We start from the raw sequence: 22,338 nt of genomic DNA on the forward strand, positions 1-22,338 counted from the left end.
TGTGATGAAATGCCATATATATGTGCAGAACAGCAGCATAATGCCATATATATGTGCAGAACAGCAGCATAGGTAGAAGTAATGAAAAACTTAAATATATATAAAACAAAGAAGAAACTTATACAAATGTCTTATGACAAATAAATAGTGAGGCTTAATATATACACTTCTCCCTAGCTAGTGTTAGTAATTTTGACCAAAAAATATTTAGCTACTGAATAGATCCGGTCGTTACATGGCGTGAAAGATCGATCGATCGATCGATCTCAAGCTTCATTGTAGACTTCGATCGATCGATCTCAAGCTTCATTGTAGACTTCGCTTTACAATTAAGTATGAATGTTTCCTATGTCAACATGTGAAGCGAGAGGATATACATCTTGGTTGGGGATCGAAGCAAATTTTGTGGGCTCATTTATTTTGAGACACATGTATTAGAGCTAGCTTTTCCAAAGGTTTTTAAAGTGTGAACCCCACCCATAATAAATCCTTTGTCACCTCTTTCTTTTGGAGAGAAACAATTAAAAGGGTTCACTCTATGCACCTTAGGTTAGACAAACGATCGATCGCCACAGCGATCTTGGCTTATGTGTGGACCACTTCCATGTCTCGAGCCATCTCTTTCAATTAAAGGAGAAATAAATTTTAAACATTATAATTATTTGTGACATGATGGCCTCATATATTATCTCTCATGATTCTTCAATCATTTAGGGTTTTAACATAAAAGAAAAATGTATGAGTTTATGCCCTTTTTTTCACTCTTGAGCAAATTGGTCTATATAAGTATGCATGAACAAATTAAGTTGTAAACAAAAGTTTGACCATAAATAGGTTACCATGCAAGTAGATTAATCTCTACCCGATTAAGACAAACAATAAAGAAGATACCTCTCACTTTATTGATTGGATTATGAGCCCAATTCAATGTTCCGCTTTTCACTGAGCGATTGGTGACCAAGCATGTACTAATTTAGAAAGCAATTTGTTTGGTCCCGGGATCGTGAACGTCAGTAATATGAATAATCAATATTTTGCAAGAGTTGTATAACATTTATATTTTTTCCAAAATAAGATTATTGCCGGGTCATTCAAAAAATCTTCTACATACATGCATACATTTGGATGTGAATGTGCATTCATACATATGTACAAAATAATACATACAAATAAATAAATAAATGTGCTTAATTAGTACATATGCATAAATACATTTACATACATACGTGCACGCATACATATATTAACATATAAGCTTCATGCACGCATGAAGCTTATGAAAAAACATAATTTTGCTAAGATGCTTGAATTTAGCTTCAAGAAGGAAAGCTAAAGTGCTTGATTTTAGCTTCAAGAGGAAAAGGTATTCCTCTGCAACAAAAAATGCAATAACTTCGAAAAGTATTCTCGTCGATTTTCTAAATTTGTTTTCAAATTGGATATATTCAACATCGCTATCTTGGAATTGTGTGGTAAAATTGAGAAATAACAAGAAAAAAAGAGAAATATGACATCATTGTAAAGACAAGCCAGTTGATTGAGCACTAACAAAATTGGGCCTTGATGCGCAAAATCCAATTTAATCTCAAAGCTTTTGCAACTAGGTCATACTTATTGCTATTTTCATGTACTTAGTTTAACCCTAATAAATGATCCTTGATGCCGCACTTATCATTCCTTATTTAACTGTTTATACATTATAATTAAGTTATATAAACTTCATACATGATCATCGTTAACCATTCTTTGATGGAAAAAGGGCACCAAACTAACTAAGATTTTTGGGCAACTGAAGATGACTATTCAACCATTGAGAATTTTAAGTTACGTACCATCTAATTTTTCAATCAATTTAAATTTGAACCATTTAATGGGCTTGACAATTATTGCTTTGTACCCCTGGCAATATTCATGCATTTGCGCACCTATCTTCTTCGTTTGGACTCCACCTATTCTAATCATTCGATCTCTAATGCGTGATGAATTACATTTTTTCCTGCACAAGAATAAGATAATCAAATCACACGAACGAAATTCATCTAATATAGAAAAAGACAAGGTGCACACATGCTACATATTTTCACTAGCAGGAGGAAATAATTTCCAGAATGCAAACTAACCGATTCGAAAAATTAGATAGTTATGTTAGTTTTTTTAAAAAAATTATTTTTTTGAGAAAAATGTAGCACGTTACCTGCTTCATTCATTGAAACGATGAAAATTTGTTGGTCGTTAGAAAATAACATGAAATTCAGGTTAATATCGAAGTTTAATAGACTCACATCTTCTGCTGTTTAGCCTTTTACAAGAGTGAACACATGCAAGGACACGAAAAAAGAATCTAGCTGGGAGGTGGTTTTCTAAGCAGTAGTTGCACTACATTATTTATGTTTCAAGTCGATTAAATTTGTCATCATGATGGCATGAGCAAATGCTAAGAGTACAATTTGTTTGACTAGACTGTAGTAACGCAATATCACCGCTACATTCCAGACTTTTTCCCAAGTTATTGGCTGCACGCATACAGTGTGGAAGGATGAATTTGGTAACCATTGATGAAATTGACCACTCAATCATTTTGCAAAGTCACAAACATGCTGCGTTCTAGCTCAAGGGTCCCCTTTTTTTTTTGTCTTTCTCTTTCTCTTTCTCTCTCTCTCTATGAAACTTCGCCTGGCCTGCAAATATCTTTTTTACTGAGAAAAATATAGCATGCTAGCTATCTCACTACAACAAAAACGGTCTATAGCGACATCTTTAAATATCGACACAGGTCAAAAAAAAATGCTGCTGGCTAAATTACCGACACTTTTAAAAAGTGTCGCTATATGTAGGGTCGCTAGGTATATAGTGACAGTTAAAGAGTGTCACTATAACCTAAAAAGAGTGCTGCTAATTTAGCAACACTTATTTAAACATCTAGCAACCGTCGAAACTCTATCTCGTTGGCTGCGGTGGCGGAGGAGGACGAGAGAGAAGGGCCCTTCATATAAAATTTTAGTGGAATGAGTGAGAGGAGAAGGAGAGATGGTAATCAATTTTTCTTTGATTTTTCTTTTCTTTTTGTAATCGGACCAAATGGGTTGGGTTGGGTGGGTTGAGTAGAGAAATATTTTATTTTTTGTTGGATTCGGTATTATATTTAGACATTAGTAGATATTTTTTTTAAATTTTGGCATAAATGGGACACTTAGGCAAAAGTGTTCCAAACATGTGTCACTATAACCTAATTCTGTTGTAGTGATTTGCTTCAATTTCGCTATAACCTAATTCTGTTGTAGTGTCTGCTTCAATTTCATTCAGATATATTAAAAAATGAAATACATTTGTAACCTGTTGTTTTATCTCACAATTATATAAGGTCCTTTAATTTTTTCTCACAATTTCTGCTAAGATAATTAGAATTAAAGTAATATAATTATTTTTCGATTAGTGTTGGTCAAATACCTATTTAGTTGTGTTCTTTAATTAATTTTATAATTTTAAAGCTGCTCCTACTGTAGATATCAGTCAAATCCATTATCCTGTTTGAGGAATCGAATACTTATCCATGTATTACTAATCCCATCCGGAAACTTGCTCCACAACTCAAATGCACAAATGCAATATATGCAAAGTCTAAACTACTAGTTAAGGCCTTGTTTTATACTATATTATTTTTTCTTTTCTTTTCTTCGGGAGAATGGTACCATGCTACCGTTTTGTTATTTTTATTTTTTTTCAATATGAATAGAGTTGGAAGTGTGAAATAGTTAGGTTTTGAACTTGCGACATCAAGGATTAACTATCAAGCCTTTTGCTATTTGTGCTTGGAATAATCCTCATTCTATATTATATATTATGTTGTTTACTTTTGTAATTACTTGTTAGTTGGCAATGCAATGTGGTCGAATACTGTACATTCTTTTAAACTCCAAAAAGAATAAAAATATTATTGTTGCAGTCTTCTTGTTTGTTCCAAGAGCTCCGCCATCCCTGGAAATCATCTGCACATAATTTAAGTACTGCAGGAAAAATCTCTCATTATAAACAATTGTATACTATTAATATATAGCATCAAGCCATTGGTGCTATTAATTTTTTAGGCTTTGAATTGAGAAATATGCGGTTGGGATGATATGGGCCCTTTAGGATTTAGTAGGCGGTTGGTTGAATAGTATAATCTAACGGATAAAAATAACTAAAGAGTTAAATCTAACGGTGAAAAACTCGATAGCACCAAGCCCTTGATGCTATCGATAGTATTCCAGTCGGACTCCATATATATAACTAGGTTGGAATACTATCAATAGTATCAAGCTATCGGTGCTATTAATTTTCTAGCCCTTGAATTGAGAAATGTACAGTTGGGATGATGTTGACCCCTCTGGAATTGAGTGGGTGGTTGGTTGAATAGTATAATCTAACGGATAAAACTAATCAAAGTGTTAAATCTAACGATTGAAAACTCGATAGCATGTGCGCACCAAGTCCTTGGTGCTATCGATAGTATCCTGGCCGGTATTCTGTATATTCTGTGATCCAGTTTTAATCTCTCATTTCATAGGCAATTTGTGGGCTATTAAAATGAAAGTTATACCAGGAAAATACGGTCCCCTCAAATTTAAGGTTGTTGACTTTTCGTCATAAGTAGCAGTTTTGTTTTCCATAAATGGTAGCTGTTTTTATTGGGCGGAACAGAGGACGAAGTGCACAGAAATTTGTTATGCGTCGCCACCAATGTCATGCACATGACCTTCAATTGCCATGGGCACCCACTCTTTTCATGTCGACCCATGAGTCGGGTTAGATCAGGTTAGTTTAGATTAGATTGGGAACACCATCGAATGTGATCCGCAACCAACCTGACCTGGTTAAATTTAACCTAACCACACAAATGTATCATGCTTAATTATTATATTATATTATATTATATTATATAAAAAGAGGTTTGATTTATTCTATCATGAGTATATACTACTGAATTTCAATTTATTCTATCATATACATATGTATCATGCTTACTATTTGCTACTTCACTTTATCATGCACAATAAATGGCGTTTGATCCATAGAACTTAGCAAACTATTTCCTACTTATTCAGCAAAAGCACATGTGCTTTATAAAATATAACGTATAAGTAGGGATGCAAACTGGATCTGGGTCGGTGGAGCTCCCGCCCTGATCCGCCCCGACGGGGCAGTAAGTAAATAAGAGAAAATAAACGGATTCAGGGCAGGAAACGAGATAAATTTTACGATACGGATTCGGAGCAGGAAACAGGAGAAATTTTGACCTGCTCCTGACCTGCCCCGAATCTGCCCCGCCATGATCCGCCCCGAATTCGCCTCGAAAATCATTTATAGTTTAAAAAAATATTTCTAAAAAATAATATATTTACAAAAAAAATTTAAAATACAAATAAGCTAATACTCTCATTTCTAATGTATTTAAAACTTTTGAATTTTATTTTGAATTTTGATTGATATTTTTTATTTTTATAATTGATATTATTAAATTATATATATAATATTATTAAAAATTATTAATTTATATTTTACAAAATATTAATAATATTATAATTTTATAAAAAATATTAGTTGGCGGGACGGATTCGGGCACCGGCGCCGGCGGAGGCGGATTACGTGGCGGGGAGGATTATGGGATGTATTTTTTAACCCATCACGGATTCGGGGTGGGAGGCAGGGCGGGGCTCCGCCCCCAAATCCACCCAGTTTGCATCCCTACTTATAAGATAACTGTTGATGTTTTTTTTTTTTTTTTTTTTTTTTTTTTTTTTTATAATTATTAGTTACTCAAAATATAATAATATATAACAACTGTTGATATTTAGTGAACGGTCAGTATTATTATTATTATTATTATTATTATTATTATTATTATTAGGAAATCTTCAAAAACTTCCCCTGTGGTTTCACACTTTTTCATTTTAGTACCATGTGGTTTAAAATGTATCAAATTAGTACCTTGTGGTTTCTTACTTTATCACTTTAATACCCTGTGGTTTAAAGTGTATCAAATTAGTACCCTGTGGTTTTGCACTTTATCATTTTAGTATCCTGTGGTTTCACACTTTATCACTTTAGTACCCTGTGATTTAAAAAACCACATGTATTAACTTGATACAAAATTAAAACCACAGGGTACTAAAATGATAAAGTGCAAAACCACATGGTACTAACTTTATACACTTTAAACCACAGGATACTAAAGTGATAAAGTAAGAAACCACATGGTACTAACTTGATACATTTTAAACTATAGGATCCTAAAGTAAAAAAAATTGAAACCACAAGGGCTTTGGAAGTTTTTCCTTATTATTATTATTTGTACTTTTCTAAGCACGTCATTAATAGAATATCACGTTAGGAAACTAAATTGTGTAGATATATCAATTAATAATATGTTTTAGTACATTTTGAAGTACATAAATTACTATTCATTGACCAAAAAAAAAGGTTCGTGCACAATAATGTGTACCATGCAGAATTTCCCAAGGTAACGCACATACGCGCGCGCATACCAAGAAATTGTGCTTCTCAAAATATTTTAGCTCAATTATATATATATATATATATATATATATATATATATAGTCCGGCTGTTTTGCTATCGATAGCACCAAGGATTTGGTTCTATCGAATTTTTCGCCAATAAATTTAACCTTTTAATTATTTTTATCCGTTAGATTATACTATTCAACTAACTACCTACTCAACCCTAGAGGACCCACATCATCCTAACTGCACATTTCTTAATCTAAGGGCTAAAAAATTAATAGCACCAATAGCTTGATGCTATTAATAGTATTCCAGCCTAGTTCTATATNATACATACATATATATATATATATATATATATATATATATATATATATATATATATATACATGGGTATCGAATCTCCCGCCTTGAAGTTTTTTTCTTTTTCTTTTTCTTTTTCTTCTTCTAATACACAACAGGTAGATAGCGGTGGGGCGAATCAAGAAACTTCTAGAAAGGTGCGTTGGGCCCGGAGGCGCGGTCCACAGCACGTCACAAGATGGGCCGGACGTATGCTGACATGGACAAATAGGACACGTGGCCGAATCACCAACGATTTCCGTCCACGTGGCGCCGTTTCGTGGTTGGCCCGAGGTGGGATTGCATGATTTGCATTGAGGACGAAAACACATGGCCACCTCAACCCCGTGTGGTGGGGCGTTCGCGGGGTCCACATAGTTAATAAGGCCCATCTCTCACGTCCCTTTCGCTGGGCCGGGCCTACATTATTTCGTCTTGTTAAGGAAATTGACTCCCTGTTATTGATTTTACATTTTTTATATACATAATAAATAATAATAAATCCTCATTAGAGGGTGATAAGGTACTCAAGGGTAGAAGGACACGTTACTCGTACTTCAAACTTTTTTTCCTTCTTTTTCTAGAATCATGCCGATATGCAGTCGAAAGGGACCTGGTTCTCGACTCTGTACACAACGTGAGGTCCTCGAATTCACACTGCCAAGTTCAAAGCCGATTATGTTTGTTTGCTGAATCAGAACCAAATTTTGTTTCTTATGTTTGTGGAAGCATCTTTTGAGGACATGTATCTAATCTACTAACTCTTTTTCGATCTTACTGGGAAAGGCTAATTAAAGAGCAGTTGCTTAAACAGTAGTTTATTAACTAACTAATTTCCTTTTCATTAAACACTACTAGGACATAGTTCTTTTGATTTTTCTTTTTGGTGTCCTTGTATGTATGTAAATGAACTAACCTTCCGAATGCACTCCTCTATCACTTTTCAACTAATCTCATGACTAATCTCAACAACGCGGTTCTTAATTATCATTAAATCATCTTTCGGTGAAAAGCTACAATTTACTATCTTGCTGCATCATATAGCTTCATATATAACAACTTCCTAATTAAGCTGCTAATTATCTCAAACTGCATGTATATTATCTAGCTAAGGCCATCACAAACAAATATGCATTGCTTACCTAGCTAGTCACTTCATGTCGAACATCAGAGACTCCATAATTTTTTTTTTTTTTTTTTTCTTTTTTGCGCTTAAAATCGGTGCGTGAAACTCGATCACCTTATCTACAAAAAGCATTAATTGATCTGTGCTATGTTGTCAACAATGGAAGAGTTCCTTGTTCATCTTCAACAACATCACAGCTCCTACATCAACCTACGTGACCATTTTTTTCTGGCTAGGTGTTTTCCTTACTATTTGGACTCGACACTTTAAATGCTTCTGATGACTATTGTGAGCACCAAAAGAAATGTTATCGAAGCGACTTCCATGGCTCCTTTTTTAAATGGCTTTTATTTCCCAGAATCCAGTGAGTAGCCACATGTCCTTCCCATGACTTGTGAATTTTGTGAAGCTGCTTCTACTGAGCTATCATGGATACACAACTTCAGAGGAGTGGCACATCAATAGTACAACTCAGTTACGTTAGAATTTGGAACTTGTGAAAGAGGAGTTAATGCACATTTAATATCGTGGGCTTGAGCTTGGTTTACATTTGGATGCATTGGGTTTCATGAGAAGCCAACATAATCGTAAGATCTTTTTGAAGTTAATTTTTGCTACCTCACTGATTGAAGGATACAATTGTAGCTTCTAGAATGAGTAGTTATCATGTACATGTGGCCAAACAAAAAGTCTTTAGCTCATATCACTAGACGGTTTTGGTTACGATTTTGCAAAAAAAAAAACAATTATGATACGTTTACATGCATGATCACTGTAGTGAGCAAACGAAGTGTTTTATTATTCGTAAAGTTTGGTGAAATGCAGTGTCTCGGATCATGTGTTCTACTAATCATAACCCTATTATAATAAATAGATGGCTTGAGAACTGTTAAGAGTGTCCAAGGAGGTGATTTTATGCGGTTCTTTCGGATTGTTTTTTTATTTTTTTTTCTGTTTTTTTTTTGTCGCTTTTATCCTGTGCTGATATTCGAGTTTCAGGAAATTTTAAATGATTTTAAGTTTCCAAGTAATTTCTTATCGCATTAGCATAGGTTCATAACACATATTCTCCGGTAAAAATGCTTCTCATTTCAGAGAACGAATTGGATTTGAGAAGGAAAATGAAATTTGTCACAAACATACTACATGATTTTACATGTTACTTTCCATTCATCCTTTCCGTATACGGATAAGATTCTCAATCTGAACAGTATGCGTGCGTTGGTGGAAATTATTCTCATCAGATGGTGACAACACTAAATTAAGGTGGTTAATGAGTCACTTGTGCTGCGCCGACAACTTCGCGCTGCTTACACACAAGACAAGGGGCTCACTTTGTAGGCTCCGGGTGCAAATCATGCATGTTCACTAATGCACTTTGAATTACTGTAATAGTTCTGAAACCAACAGTTATGAGGAGGATTAAGACCAATAGGAGACAATGATGGCATAAAATGAGTCAGGATCAATAGCGGATTAAGATGACAGCTTAACTGCAGAGATCGATAATGCCACGCTGAATATTTAAAACCTCAGCAACATGATGGCTCAAGGAACCAATTTAAAGCACATCATGATTCAGAATCCTAGTTATTTTATTATCAGAATAACCTATATGAGTTTTTATCTAATAGCCATAAAATAGAAGGCCTGACATGCTAGAGATAGGACTCAATTCTTATATAAAAGCATTGGGTTTTGGCGGTGCCAAGTCGAACAATTCTAGTATCATCCAAAATGAAAAGAGACGCAGAACCAGATTCGCACTATTAACACTGCTTATATCCAAACCACATTTCCTCCCAACTCCATGAAATAAGTCCAGTTTTGAGTGCAAGCACTACAGAACATCTTTGGCGAAAGGTCCAGTCATCTTTCCCAGATTTACACGAATTTCAGTAATAAAGGTTCGAACAAACATAATAGAGTACTTATGCTGAATTTAAACTGATTATAAACTGAATAACTTATTCAGAAGGAAGAAAAAAATTTCTATGCAATTTCACTCTTTGAAGCAAAAGCCTCCTGCAGGAACACGTAGAGTTCCTCTGCAACCGTCAAAGGATACTCTTCTTGCGGCAAAAGAGCTCCTGGAACCTCCACAAATTTAGTAACACCTTTGGCCCCTCTAAGAGCATCCATCTCGGCCTTGGACCTCTTAGGAGAGCTCGAGGTTGATACAACTAGAATCGGTATCTTCCCATCTAATGCCGCGAATAACTGGAGGAACTCTTCCCGAGATTTAACAGGGTCGAGAAGGCCAGTCAGGAATGCAGCAGGGACATAACGAGCGCCCTTTCGTTTTGTTAACGCATATCGGCTTTCAACAATGCTGGGTGTCACATTGTCTGGATTGGCGTAAACATGGGATTTGTACTGAGACTGAATTGCCTTCTCATTGCTTACGAGTACATTGTACATCATCCAACCAAAGGCAGGAGCCCTTAGGGTTCCTCTCAACAGTCCATACCTATTAACAATCAGGAATGAATTTAAAGTTCCAAAAACAGACATTACTCGAACATATAGAACTGTAATCAACTAAGGTTTCGATAGATATTGAGTTTTGGAAACCAAAAACGATCCTCAATGTTTTAATATGAAAAGCCAAATGAATAGATTTCTGCTACAAAAAGAAGAAATTGAAACTGTAATTAGTACCTTGCTTCCATATCAGAACCTCGACCAAAGACAATTGGAAGGGGACCAGCCCACGTAGGTGCAACAGCAGCAATGACTGATGGCCTGACAAGGTCTTTTCCAGCAGCACGAAGTGCCAGAGTTGCTGCATGACCTCCTCCAAAAACTATCAAGTCGCCATCTGTTTATGTTGAAGGTAGTACACCTAAAAGCAATTAGCGGAATGCTGAACTGGATAAATAAGGCAAAAGAATAATTACCTTTTCAAAAGGATGTGATACTAGCGTATTTTGAACATTAAAGACAAGCAATGTAACAATATTTCTTGAAAGTATGCCAGCTATACCTTATAAGCATGCGTAGAAAATTTGTTCAAATGATCTACAAAAGAAAAAACTACTACCTGAGCTTGCTACTGGACTATCAGGCGCATTCATCAGTTGAACCAAGAAATTCTCCATTACATCAGCATTATAGTTAAGCGACGGCCTATCAGAATAACCCAAGCCAGGCCAGTCAACGATGGTAGCACGGCAACGGACCTCTCCTTCTCGTGCCACAAGGTCTTTGGCAACTGACCTCCATTCTTCTACAGTACTAACATCAGAAATTGTTGGTATCATAAGAATGTTCTTCACATTCTCACCAGTTTCCTGTTCATGCTTCTCATAGTAAACATTGACGGCGTTTCCCTCAAATGTGCACTGCCACATGCCAGTCTGAAAAAAAAACGTAGCATAAGATTACAAGAAGAACAAGTAGAGAAGTTGTGGTAAACAAAAAAACTAGTCAGGTATAAAAGCCAACACTCTCAGAACTGCCTGTGCTGGTTAAGATTCCTAAGAATACTAGTGAACTCATCAATGAACTACTCCAAGGGCATCACAGTCACTTGTCTTCTAGTGTTATTTACTCCCAAATGCAATAGTTGATTTAACAGCTAGTCCTGCTGCTCAACCAATGGCGTTTCATTATTTCAATTTGCAACAAACCGAGCAAAGTCCTTACTCAAAATAAGAGTATGCTCGCCACTCATAATCATAAGACTATGGATCTCGGAAAATCTAATCATTAAGATTTTCCCAAGTAAATGATCCCTTAACTGCACGACGTGGGATGAGGTATAAACATAATTGTGCCATGGCAGACCAAAAGATCTACATACGTACCCCATTTTCAATCGGAACCTTTACGTTCGGCAATGTGAATGATATTTAAACATTATAAAATCTCTGACATCGTCGGATTGGAACATTTAGTAATTTTGTATGCATAAAGTTGGATCATTCATAAAATCTCTTCAATAGCTAGATGAAGCATGTGCAGCAAAACAGGAAAATAATCCCGTGTATTCACATATTCTACATTTCTGCAACTATTAGACGGGCACTCATTTGTAAATTCTCATAATACTAACTGAATTTTAAGGAAATAAGACCTTACAAACCTAATACTGCATTTCACAAAGCATCAATCAATAAATGAAGAAACTTCTGATACCATGATTAGAGATTGGTCAAAAATTCCCGGTGTCCCATCAATTAAGCGCAATAAACAACAGATCAAATTAGAAAAAAATAAAAAGCTAGAAATGGAAATTAAGCAATAAACGGGATCTCCCCTCAAGCATAACTCACCTTCGATGGGGCAGGGGGCTTTTCTAGAACGGAAGAGGACTTGGACGAATCGAGAGAGGAGGAGACGCATCGGACCCGAAGGGGCTTCGCCATTCGAAGAGCGGGGAGTCGAGTGCGCGAGGGAGAGGAGAGCTGAGATAAGCTCGCGGCGGTGAGGGGAAGGAAGAAAGCGGCGGAGCGCGCCATGGGAGGCCGGGGTTGAGATCTAGGGTTTGGGCGCAAGGAGAGGTCGAAGACGAAGACGAAGACGAAGACGAAGAAGAAATGTGGCCCTCTCCCATTTCCATTTGTGCTTCCCACGTTACCTACGTCCACTTACCCTTTTGACTACAGGTCGCAAATTTTTGATATTTTAGCACCCCAAAAAAAAAAAAAAAAATCTTTATGCCGATGTTTGCTTGATTGAATTAGACAAGGAAAAAAAAATAATTAAAGATTTAAAAATTTTGTAAACAAACAAATTAGTCGGTAGCTAATTAATTAAGAAATTAAAATTAACACAGGTGATAAAAAGGCCGTAGATGGGCCTATTTTCTATTGGGCCGAAGCCTGGCCCAGTAACGTGACTCAGTGAGCCCGTGTCGAACTCTGACCGTTCGATAGGATAAAGCAAATCTGGTCCGTCCAATTTAGGGCATTTTTCATTTTCGTCTCGCACAGGGTCGCGGAAGGAAGAGTCGAGGCCGAGATGGTGCAGCGACTCACATATCGAAAGCGACGTAGTTGCTACGCCACCAAATTGAATCAAACGAGAGTTGTGAAAACCCCTGGTAAATCCGTATCTTTTTATTTTTTAAAAAAATTTGTTTTTAAGTAGTATTTTATTAGTTTTTTTCCAATTTTGGATCTTGTTGTATATTATTTGTTTTTTTTTTTTTTAAATGGTTTGATTTCGAATCATAGGTGGGAGGCTTGTGTATCAGTATACGAGGAAGAGGGCGAGTGTCCCCAAATGCCCAGTGACGTGATAGAGGATTCAAGGAGTAAGCAGTATTTTGTGCTTTTTTCATTTGTTTCTAGCAATTTTGTTGTTGTTGTTTTTGTTGTTGTTTAATTACACTATTTCCTACAGATGTGGAATTTTTTATATATGTTTTGTTTTTCATTGTTTATAGGAATTTTTAGAAATGGCAAAGGGGATATTAAAGTTAGGGTTTTTTGCAGAAAAACATCATTATTTTCATGTTGCCTTGATGTTTTAATCCTACGTTGTACTCCTTGAATTCTATGGAATCCTAGGAGAAGTATAGAAATTTTATCGGAGCGATATACTGCTGGATATGCATGTGTTAAGATGCTAAACTTAGCTGATCATTTAATGGATTAATGAAGCAGTAAGATTCTAACTTTATTTGGCATGTGATTGTTATTCTTATATTTGAACTGGGCTTTGTGCCTATGTGGATAGAAAACAGCTCAGATAGTAAAAACGTGAAATTTTTGTTCTTTCAGTTTGTAATGAGATGTTTGAATTAAATTTTCTTAAAATCTATTTTGTAGTACCTAACTCGGTCTGATACTAACATTCGTCGTCTGACAACGGAATTGCAGATTTAGCATCATGTTGGTAATTTATCAGGTATTCGACGTAGATTGATTTTTGTGTTAACTTATATTCTGAATAGTAATCTTTTTATGCTCATCCTGTTTTTTTTTCTTTTGTATATATCATGTGTGATTTGTTTTATTTTACCCTCTAATTTTAGATTCCTCACTTAAGACCTGCCGAGTACAGAAGATTCAGATTGTCTAGAAATCGGAGGACGTCGAACCGTACTTATGGTGGAGTTTTATCTGGAGGTGCAGTGATAGAGAGGTTCTCTATGGCGAGTTTTTTTGAGTCTGTTATTCTTGCATGCGATTCTTGACGGTCATTTTCTTTCAGGATCATTCGAGCTTTTCTGTTCGAAGAGCGGAAGATAGTAAAGAAAGTTTTGAAGATTCAGAAAGCTAAGGAGAAGCCAGCTTCGAAGCGCTAAAGAACCGTAGCGAGAAGCGACATGATTTTGAATTGTTTCTCACGTTCGTTAGATTATTTACGTAGATGATGATGATGTGACGATTAATTGGAACAAATGTGGCGTTTTAGCCGTTGCAGTTGGGGATTGATTTTTGCCGGTGTCCTCATTTTGTGATTTCGCACAGCAAGTCCCTCTGTTGTATTTTTGTGTTTTGTTTTAGTAAACAAAATATTTTAGCAAACAGATGCATGGTTGTTTCTTGAGCTGTACCAGATTCCTGTTGGTTCCAACATCTCCCTGTTAACCAATTCCATGGGTGTTTATTTAGTGCAATAAAAATCCTTACTACTTTGAACCCAACTACAAGATCAACAAATTCAGAGCCAAGTCTCTATCCTTATTACATCACGAAGAGAAGTGAAAACAAAATGCATTACATTGGCACTAGGCAAAGGTTGGTACTTGTGGACTCTCTGAATAGTTGAATAATCACTCATATCTCTCACCTTCCCTGCAGTGGTGTTCCCTTTCTAAGCCGCCGACGGTGCGGGCGGCTTGGGGATCTTGAAGTCCTGAGCCATGCTTTTGATCGCATCGAGCTCAACAAAGGCGTCGAGGGAGGAACAAAGGATCGGCATTCTTTCCTTCTCCAGTAGCTTCACCCCTGCAAGGCCTCCGAGGTAGTTGAACGTCGAATGCGACCCGCTGAGGATTACGTCAAGCAGGCCGGGCCTCTCGCCGTGAATAAATGGGACGCCGGTGTACAAGTCCTTACGAAGACCTTCTTCCAGTATGATCAGGCTGTCGACGAACTCTTCTGCCGCCTTCTTTCGCGCCTCTCCCTCGGAGTTTCGGATGGCATAACCACCTGGAACTAACTGCAGCAAATACTACTCTATACCGCCAGATCATGCTGAATAAATAGCGGCAAAATATGACAATAATAAGAGAGCATCACCTTTTGGTAGAAAAACTGGGCCCAAAACCGAACCTTGGCTCTCTCGTAAGGATCTTGCGGTAGAAACGGATTATTATCCTTCCAGACCTCATCGACGAACTCCAAGATGATCAGCGACTCGGCGATGGGCCGGCCGTCCACGACGAGAACCGGGACCTTTTTGTAGACTGGGTTCAGCGAAAGAAGCTCCTCGCTCTTGTTTTTCAGATCCTCCTCCACATACTCGTAGCACACGCCCTTGAGCCTAAGTGCATAGTGCACCATGGTGCTGTAACCGCTCTTCACATACCCATGGAGCTTCACCTCCTTCACCTCTTCCATTGCTAATTGCTTACGCAGGGAAATGAATCCTAGTAACTCTCCAGTATAATAGCTTGTGTTTGAAGTGCTTTGTTACTTTTAAAGAGAGTTTAAAGAGAAATGAATTCGTAGATAAGGTCATTTTTTAATTATTTTATGGCTAAATTACAGAAAACCTCTATATAATAATTCATTTTTTTACTTTTTCCCTCTAATATATAAAAATCTACACTTTGACCTCCCTGTAAAATGAAAAATGTTCACAGGGAGTTACGGTGTGTAAAATGATCATTTTATCCCTCGCCATTGTCGTCTTCTTCCCCATCTTCCTCAGCTGTCTCATCGTTCGGCCGCGATTCCCACCTCAATCAGCCGCGATTTCTCTCTATTTTCTTCTCCACCTGCTCCCCTTTTACTCCTGCACCCTCGCCGCTCTCGATTTCGGCGACAGTAGGAGAAAACCGAAGTGGGCGATAGTAGAAGAAGGGCAAAGAAAGCGAAGGCGAGGCTGCGAAGGACGGCGAAGGGGATGTGGGTGAGGGCGAGGCAGTGGAGGATGGCGAGGCGGCTAGGCGGCAAGGTGGCGAGCTGGAGGGAGGCGAAGCAACGGGGAGGTGGCGGAGGGGTATTTTCGGCATAAAAATATATTTTTTAACAGAACCCTAACGGAATCCTAACGGTAGGGGATAAAGTGTACATTTTTTATTTTACAGGAGAACAAAGTGTAGGTTTTTAAATGTCAGGAAGAGAAAATAAAAAAGCGGATTATTATAATAGGGTTTTCTGTAATTTAGCCTTATTTTATCTCTAATACTTTTCAAAGTGTGGAGAGAAAATTTCAAAGGATGCATATAATAATGTACCTTTAAGTAGATTAATGGTGAAAAATTCACTTGCTTTAGTCTAGTTGCTTGGTCAGTCACGGCACAGCGCACACCTTTTGCGACTTCTATGATGTTGACTTCGAGAAAACGATAAATAAAGTGTTAAAAAAAGAAAATTCTTAAAAATTAGTACTAATTGTGAAAGAAAATCAAAATAAAGTGTTAAAAACAGAAATAATTTTTTTAAAAAAAATATTAATTGTGAAAGAAAACGAGAGAAAGGAATTTCTTTAAAAAGCAATATTAATTGTCAAGAATGGGAATGAGGAATAAAGTGCTAAAAAAAGAAAAAGAAAAATTGCAAACAAAAAGTGTTAATTGAGAAAATGAGAAATAACGTGTTAAAAAGATGAAAATTTTGAAAAAAAAATAATATTCATTATCAAAGAAAATGAGAGACAGGGAAATTTTAAACAAATAAATATTAATTGTCAAGAATGGGAATGAGAAATAAAGTATTAAAAAAAGAAAAATTTTGAAAAACTAGCATTAACTATCAAAGAAAAATTATAAATAAAGTGTTAAAAAAATTTAAAAAATATTATTAATTGTCGAGAATGGGAATGAGAAATAAAGTGTTTAAAAAGATAAATATTCTCAAAAAAAAAAAAAAAATTAATTTGTCAAGAATGGGATTCGAACCCATGCCCTTTCGGACCAGTACCTGAAACTGGCGCCTTAGACCAACTCGGCCATCTTGACTTGTTATTTGGCATTAGTGATATTTATAATATATATTATTATATGGAAACCCCACTATCTATCATTAGATTATTATGTGAAAAAAAGGGTTAATATGCGGTCAACAAATGGTTTAAGTACTAATTAGGCGATCGATCACTAATCGTTATGGGAAAAGAAACTCTCACTGTTCCACCACATGGTGATTGCTTAATTATATTTAAATGGATATTTACATGGTTGCATGTTCTTCGGCTATGAAAATAACGTTTGGGTAATTTATCTTCCAATGAGCACCAAATGAACTACTCTGCAGTTAATTACTAATAATGGGGTAATTGTATAGATAATTGTTACTGAAATTTGATGCAAATTAGAGGAAAAAAAAAAGAAGCTAGATTTGTTCATGGGATCGATCGGACCTGAATCTCATCATGATGACTATATAGATGGTTCATTTATTAATTACTTAATCTTCGGCTCAGAAAAAATACATAAAAGGTGCGTTTGGTTCGCGCTATCTTTTTAAAATTTCTAGTAATCTAATAGGAATAAAAAATATGACGGTATTTGGCTAAACGCATTAAGTAATCTAGTTGGTAATACTGGATTTACTTGGGAGTGAGATGCATCCTAAAGTACTAATCTCATTACTTTAAGGAATGATGGGTATCCTTATATTAATGTATTCGGATTTTTTTTTTTTTTTTTGAGAGACCGCTTCGTTTATTTTATTAGATAGGTAGCACGTTACCCGCTTCGTTTATTTTATTAGATAGGTAGCACGCTACCCGCTTCGTTTATTTTATTTAGAAATAAACTTAGCTGAAAATGTGAATCAAGTAGGATTCAAACTTGGGTCTCGGATACCAACCACCAAGCCCTTTGCCACTTGCTCTAGGGACGGTCGGTAATGTATTGGGGTAATTATAATATATCTAATCTTTTTCTTTCTTCCCACCCGCCGGCTAGTTGGTATTATTTTTCTTTACACTCTAACCTCATATCTCTCTCTAAACTTATCTTTTTCTCTAAACTTCAACTCTTTTTCTCTCTCTAAATTAAGCTATTTTTCTTCCTCTTTTTTTTTAAAATCTCAACTCTCTCATTCTCTCTAATCTCGGCTCTATTTCTCTTCCTATTTCTTTAATTATGCTCTCTCTTTCTAACATATATTCTCTCTCTTTTTTCTAAAAAGATATTGAAATTTTTCATAATATTACTTAAAATTAATTAAAAAAATAAATTAATTAATTGTATATTTTTCGTAATCTTAAATAACATGACTAAATAATATGACCGTACGAACCAAACACCGAAATACTACATTCTTAGTAATAGAATGAATAGGAATAAGATTCTCGGATATCTTTTTTACTCCTAGTAATATTTTATAGTGCGAACCAAATGCGCCCAAAAGGAAAAACAAGATGATCGATCTAGGATGGTTGGCGAGCTGCAGGAAATTTGTCGTTTATACCTGCTAATTATTTAAGGACACAAATTAATATGAACATATTAAGACAGAGACTTTGAATAATGGAGAAATTCTCGGTAATTTAATCGCAGCACATATGTAGAGAAGGAAAATTGTGAGGCCTTATTGAGAAAAGAATCGTGTGAAACACTGCAATTAAATGAAGTCCAATTGTGCACCAGGAGAGAACATTGACCAACTCTATTACACTGCGACTCATTGCATTATTAACTATATATATATTTTGCTTTTTTTATACTTCAATCTTTGATAGATGCTTCAAATGGCATGTGCCTAAATATTGTAACTTACTTGATTAATGAATGAACTTAATTAGTTATTCGTATCTAGTTTCTTGATCTATTTGTGATCACATTAGACATATTTAATGGACACATGAGAACATCAAGGTTATCGTAAATAAATAGGTAAAACAGTAAAAGCCTAATCAATTAGCAAACAATCTAAACTGCTTTTGAATTCAAAACACGAAAACTGCAATTGTTGAAGAACATACATATGAATAGAGTATTCTTCCTCTCATTCTGTTAGCTTTGCTGTTAACAGGTACTTTACTAAGGATGTACATATAATACTCAAACATATATATATAACACTCAAATACACACTTAATTAATCACTCTCTTCATGCTAACAGTAATGCTAACAGATGAAGGTTTAAACCTGCTATATGCTACCTCTACCTTAAGTGTAACATTTCTTCGTGGAATAGTTAGTCGACACGTCGCTAAGGCACGGAGGCGAATCCCATGTTAAGTTAGTTTTCCATTCGTCGGGAAGATTTGTTGGCAAATTGAAAGGAAAGTTGATTGTTCGCGTCGTTCCCCAGTGACTGTTGTTGATGGTGCATGTATCTCCATTAACCTCAACCGGTAAACTGGTTGTGTACACATTGCATTCCTGAGGCTGACTAAAATCGATGCTATTTGCAGAGGCTTTCTCAACATCGGTAAGTATAGTGGGGGTTATATTAAGCAGCAAAGAGGCCACATCCATGGTGGACTTCGGTTGGATCGGCATTTCGAAGGGCGAGAAGGTGAAGCTTGTGGGCATTTCTACACTTGGTTGTGGATTGAAACATGGTTTGCTTTCGAGAATGTTGATCATTGGCCTGTAGGAAGAAGCATCAAATGATGGTTGGGTTAAAGTGGTGGGCAGAAGCTGATCCTGCTCATGAGAGCTTTTGCTGCAGCTGAACTGAACTGAAGAAGCAGTTTCTGTAATGCATGAGAAGTTCTCAGAACCAAACTGGCTTCCTAGCGAGACCTGCGGATTGAAGAACATCTCCGGTTCATTCGTCGCCGGAAATGAAGAGACCCATGAGTGAGATAGTGCTCTTTGTGCCATGGAATTGGTTTTCTTGAAAATTCTACAGATAGCCCATGAGTCCTGTTTTGCCATGCAAGATAATTAGTTCAGAATATATAGTTAATAACTGGTGATGATGTACGTTTTTGATAACTTTAATTTTTTTTAACGTTTGGCCTTTTTTTTTTGGCTGGAGAAAAGGACCTATAAGATTGAAACAAAGGCATGCTTACATTAGCGGGAATATTTTTGTCGAGAGGCCGTTTGGGAAGCGACGAATCGGCAAGCGAAGGCAACCGAAACTCGTGCATCATCCAATCAGTTTTGATGCCTTTCGCCGCCCGGCCTTTGTAGAAGACAAGAGACTTCTTTAGGCCTATGCACTTGGTTCCTTCAGAAGAGTAGATTGGCCTGTCTGTTCCTGTGGCTTTCCAAAAGCCGGCACCCGTCACTCGGTTCGGTCTCGCGCTGTTGCGGTATTTGCGGTCCCTCGGGCAGTAGAAGTACCATTCCTTCTCTCCGGTCGTTGCAAGCTCTTTTCGAGTTGAAAAGAAAAAATAAAAATAATGTTTTTAGTGAGTACTAAGGAAAAGAGAAAGATCAAAACTACAAGCACTTGATCTATCCGAGTTTATTTCAATCGCGCAGAGATTTAAGTTCATATATATGTCCAGTTTAAGAAGAACGTACATAACTTTTGTATTTTTTTTAAAGAACAATCCAAGAACTCGTGGATGATTTCAAGGAACCTGTGTGATATTCACAACATGAGAACTAAGCTCGCCCACGGGAAATTATTCCCATAACTAAATTGGAAAACACAATGCAACTTAAGTAAACCTATATGCTTTGGTGGTGCAAACTAGGGCATAAGGATAGGACAGCTGATTCTACTATGCAAACTGCGAAAAAAAAAAGAAGAAGAAATGGTTGAAAGAGTAACATAAAGCACTTCCTTTGCTTTACTGAAAAAGTAATGAAAAAAGACATATATATATATATATATATATATATATATATGTATATATATATATATATGTATATATGTATATATATATATATATGTATATATATATATATATGTCTTTTTGAGGAAGTGAAACAGCCATAAATGCACTGAAAAATTAGCCCAACGGATACTCACTTCCAACTCACTAAATAANTATATATATATATGTATATATGTATATATATATATATATGTATATATATATATATATATGTATATATATATATATATATGTATATATATATATATATATATGTATATATATATATATATATATATATATAGCAGCTTACTTGGAAGATCCCATGGATCATACTTGTAGATGTCCAGTTGCCTGATAAGCTCAATAGAAAGAGGCTTTTGCTGAACCTTTCTCTTCAAATAAAACCCCACCAACTCTTCATCTGTAGGATGAAACCTAAACCCCGGCAACATCACTTCATCTGACTTGTCCACATGATCACTCTTCTCCTCCATTGCTCCTAGACTCTCCTCTAAGTATCCAATATACTACTAAGCTACAAGAGATAAATAAATATGTAGTATATATGCTGCAAAATATGTCCCTACTCTTCAATGACCTTTGGAAAACCTATAACTAGGGTTATGTACTAAGCTAAATGTGAAATCTGAGAACTAAACAAACTGTATAACCAATATTATTACATAACCAAGCTATGGTACATCATAAAACAAGAATTTTCCTATTTAAAGGCTTCGTCTCCGAGCTCCAGCCGATCTTCCGGGCTTCAGGTTAGGTCAGGAAGGGAGCTTAAGCAGTGGTCTTATAAACGAAATCCAGCAGCTTAAAAGGACTAGGGTGTCCAAAGTCAGAAGAGATTTTACTTTAATTAATAAACTACTCTTTAATTAGCTCCCTCCCTCTTTGAACCCACATTGGCTTGTTTAATTAATCCACATATGATGATCTCAATGAGTACAAATCTTGCAGCATATGGGGATTGTCAATCCTTTTCATTTCACACTTAAAATAACCATCAAATCTAATGGAGTTCACACACTCTCTAAGCCAAGTGCAATTTTATAGTCTTTGTAGAATTATGAATAGGTGTGCATGGGAAGTGAACAATTCCCAACATGTTTAGCTATATTCAATCCCAAGGGTCACTGCAAATTCTTCTAATATTCCCTTTTTCTATATGGATCTCTCTATATATTCCTTTCAATCTCTCCTGATCCAAAAATCCTTATCACATATCATATTTTATCTTTTTTATTTTTTTTGAAGTCATTCTAATCCACATTCCCTTTCAGATACATGCCCTCTGCTTGCCAGTGTATATTTTGGGATCTATAGATTACTCTCCAACAATTAAATAATCAAAGGGTAGGAAAGGAAAAGGAACCTCAAACAAGTTAATTTGAGAGTCCCAATGAACTTTTATGTCCAAAAAAGAGGGCCCAAATGACTTGTTCATGTTTGTAAGCTTAAGCAATAATAGAGCCCCTCAGAGGTGACCTGAAGCTTAAAG

General features: G+C 36.0%; 3 protein-coding genes, 1 non-coding gene and 1 pseudogene across 4 annotated transcripts; 1 reads left to right on the forward strand and 4 right to left on the reverse strand.

Annotated features, from left to right (window-relative positions):
* LOC109706727 lies at positions 9,730–12,559 on the reverse strand. The gene is made up of 4 exons (XM_020227700.1): positions 12,247–12,559; positions 11,013–11,328; positions 10,631–10,790; positions 9,730–10,439 (listed from the first exon to the last, which is right to left on the reverse strand). The coding sequence occupies exons 1-4, from the start codon at positions 12,430–12,432 to the stop codon at positions 9,962–9,964; spliced, it is 1,140 nt and encodes a 379-aa protein (XP_020083289.1). The 5' UTR covers positions 12,433–12,559; the 3' UTR covers positions 9,730–9,961.
* LOC109706640 lies at positions 12,893–14,450 on the forward strand (annotated as a pseudogene).
* On the reverse strand, positions 14,508–15,549 carry LOC109706639 (glutathione S-transferase U10-like). Its single transcript, XM_020227581.1, has 2 exons — positions 15,166–15,549; positions 14,508–15,085 (listed from the first exon to the last, which is right to left on the reverse strand). Exons 1-2 carry the CDS (start codon positions 15,484–15,486, stop codon positions 14,738–14,740), a joined length of 669 nt encoding a protein of 222 aa, XP_020083170.1. The 5' UTR covers positions 15,487–15,549; the 3' UTR covers positions 14,508–14,737.
* TRNAL-CAG lies at positions 16,971–17,051 on the reverse strand. The gene has a single exon. It is a non-coding gene; the product is annotated as a tRNA-Leu (tRNA).
* On the reverse strand, positions 19,145–21,322 carry LOC109706840 (putative NAC domain-containing protein 94). Its single transcript, XM_020227851.1, has 3 exons — positions 21,139–21,322; positions 20,070–20,371; positions 19,145–19,917 (listed from the first exon to the last, which is right to left on the reverse strand). The coding sequence occupies exons 1-3, from the start codon at positions 21,320–21,322 to the stop codon at positions 19,213–19,215; spliced, it is 1,191 nt and encodes a 396-aa protein (XP_020083440.1). The 3' UTR covers positions 19,145–19,212.

Source organism: Ananas comosus, linkage group 2 (assembly GCF_001540865.1).
Source record: "Ananas comosus cultivar F153 linkage group 2, ASM154086v1, whole genome shotgun sequence".
NCBI lineage: Eukaryota > Viridiplantae > Streptophyta > Magnoliopsida > Poales > Bromeliaceae > Ananas > Ananas comosus.

Bases quoted from the DNA above. Each gene is read 5' to 3' on its own strand.
- LOC109706840 (XM_020227851.1), bottom strand. From the start codon at position 21,322: ATGGAGGAGAAGAGTGATCATGTGGACAAGTCAGATGAAGTGATGTTG. The intron at 20,372-21,138 runs GTAAGCTGCTAT...CAACTCGAAAAG, and splicing joins TGATCCATGGGATCTTCCAA to AGCTTGCAACGACCGGAGAG. The intron at 19,918-20,069 runs GTAAGCATGCCT...ATGGCAAAACAG, and splicing joins ACAAAAATATTCCCGCTAAT to GACTCATGGGCTATCTGTAG.
- LOC109706727 (XM_020227700.1), bottom strand. From the start codon at position 12,432: ATGGCGCGCTCCGCCGCTTTCTTCCTTCCCCTCACCGCCGCGAGCTTA. The intron at 10,791-11,012 runs GTAGTAGTTTTT...CAACATAAACAG, and splicing joins TAGTCCAGTAGCAAGCTCAG to ATGGCGACTTGATAGTTTTT. The intron at 10,440-10,630 runs GTACTAATTACA...GATTGTTAATAG, and splicing joins GGTTCTGATATGGAAGCAAG to GTATGGACTGTTGAGAGGAA.
- LOC109706639 (XM_020227581.1), bottom strand. From the start codon at position 15,486: ATGGAAGAGGTGAAGGAGGTGAAGCTCCATGGGTATGTGAAGAGCGGT. The intron at 15,086-15,165 runs GTGATGCTCTCT...TATTTGCTGCAG, and splicing joins CCCAGTTTTTCTACCAAAAG to TTAGTTCCAGGTGGTTATGC.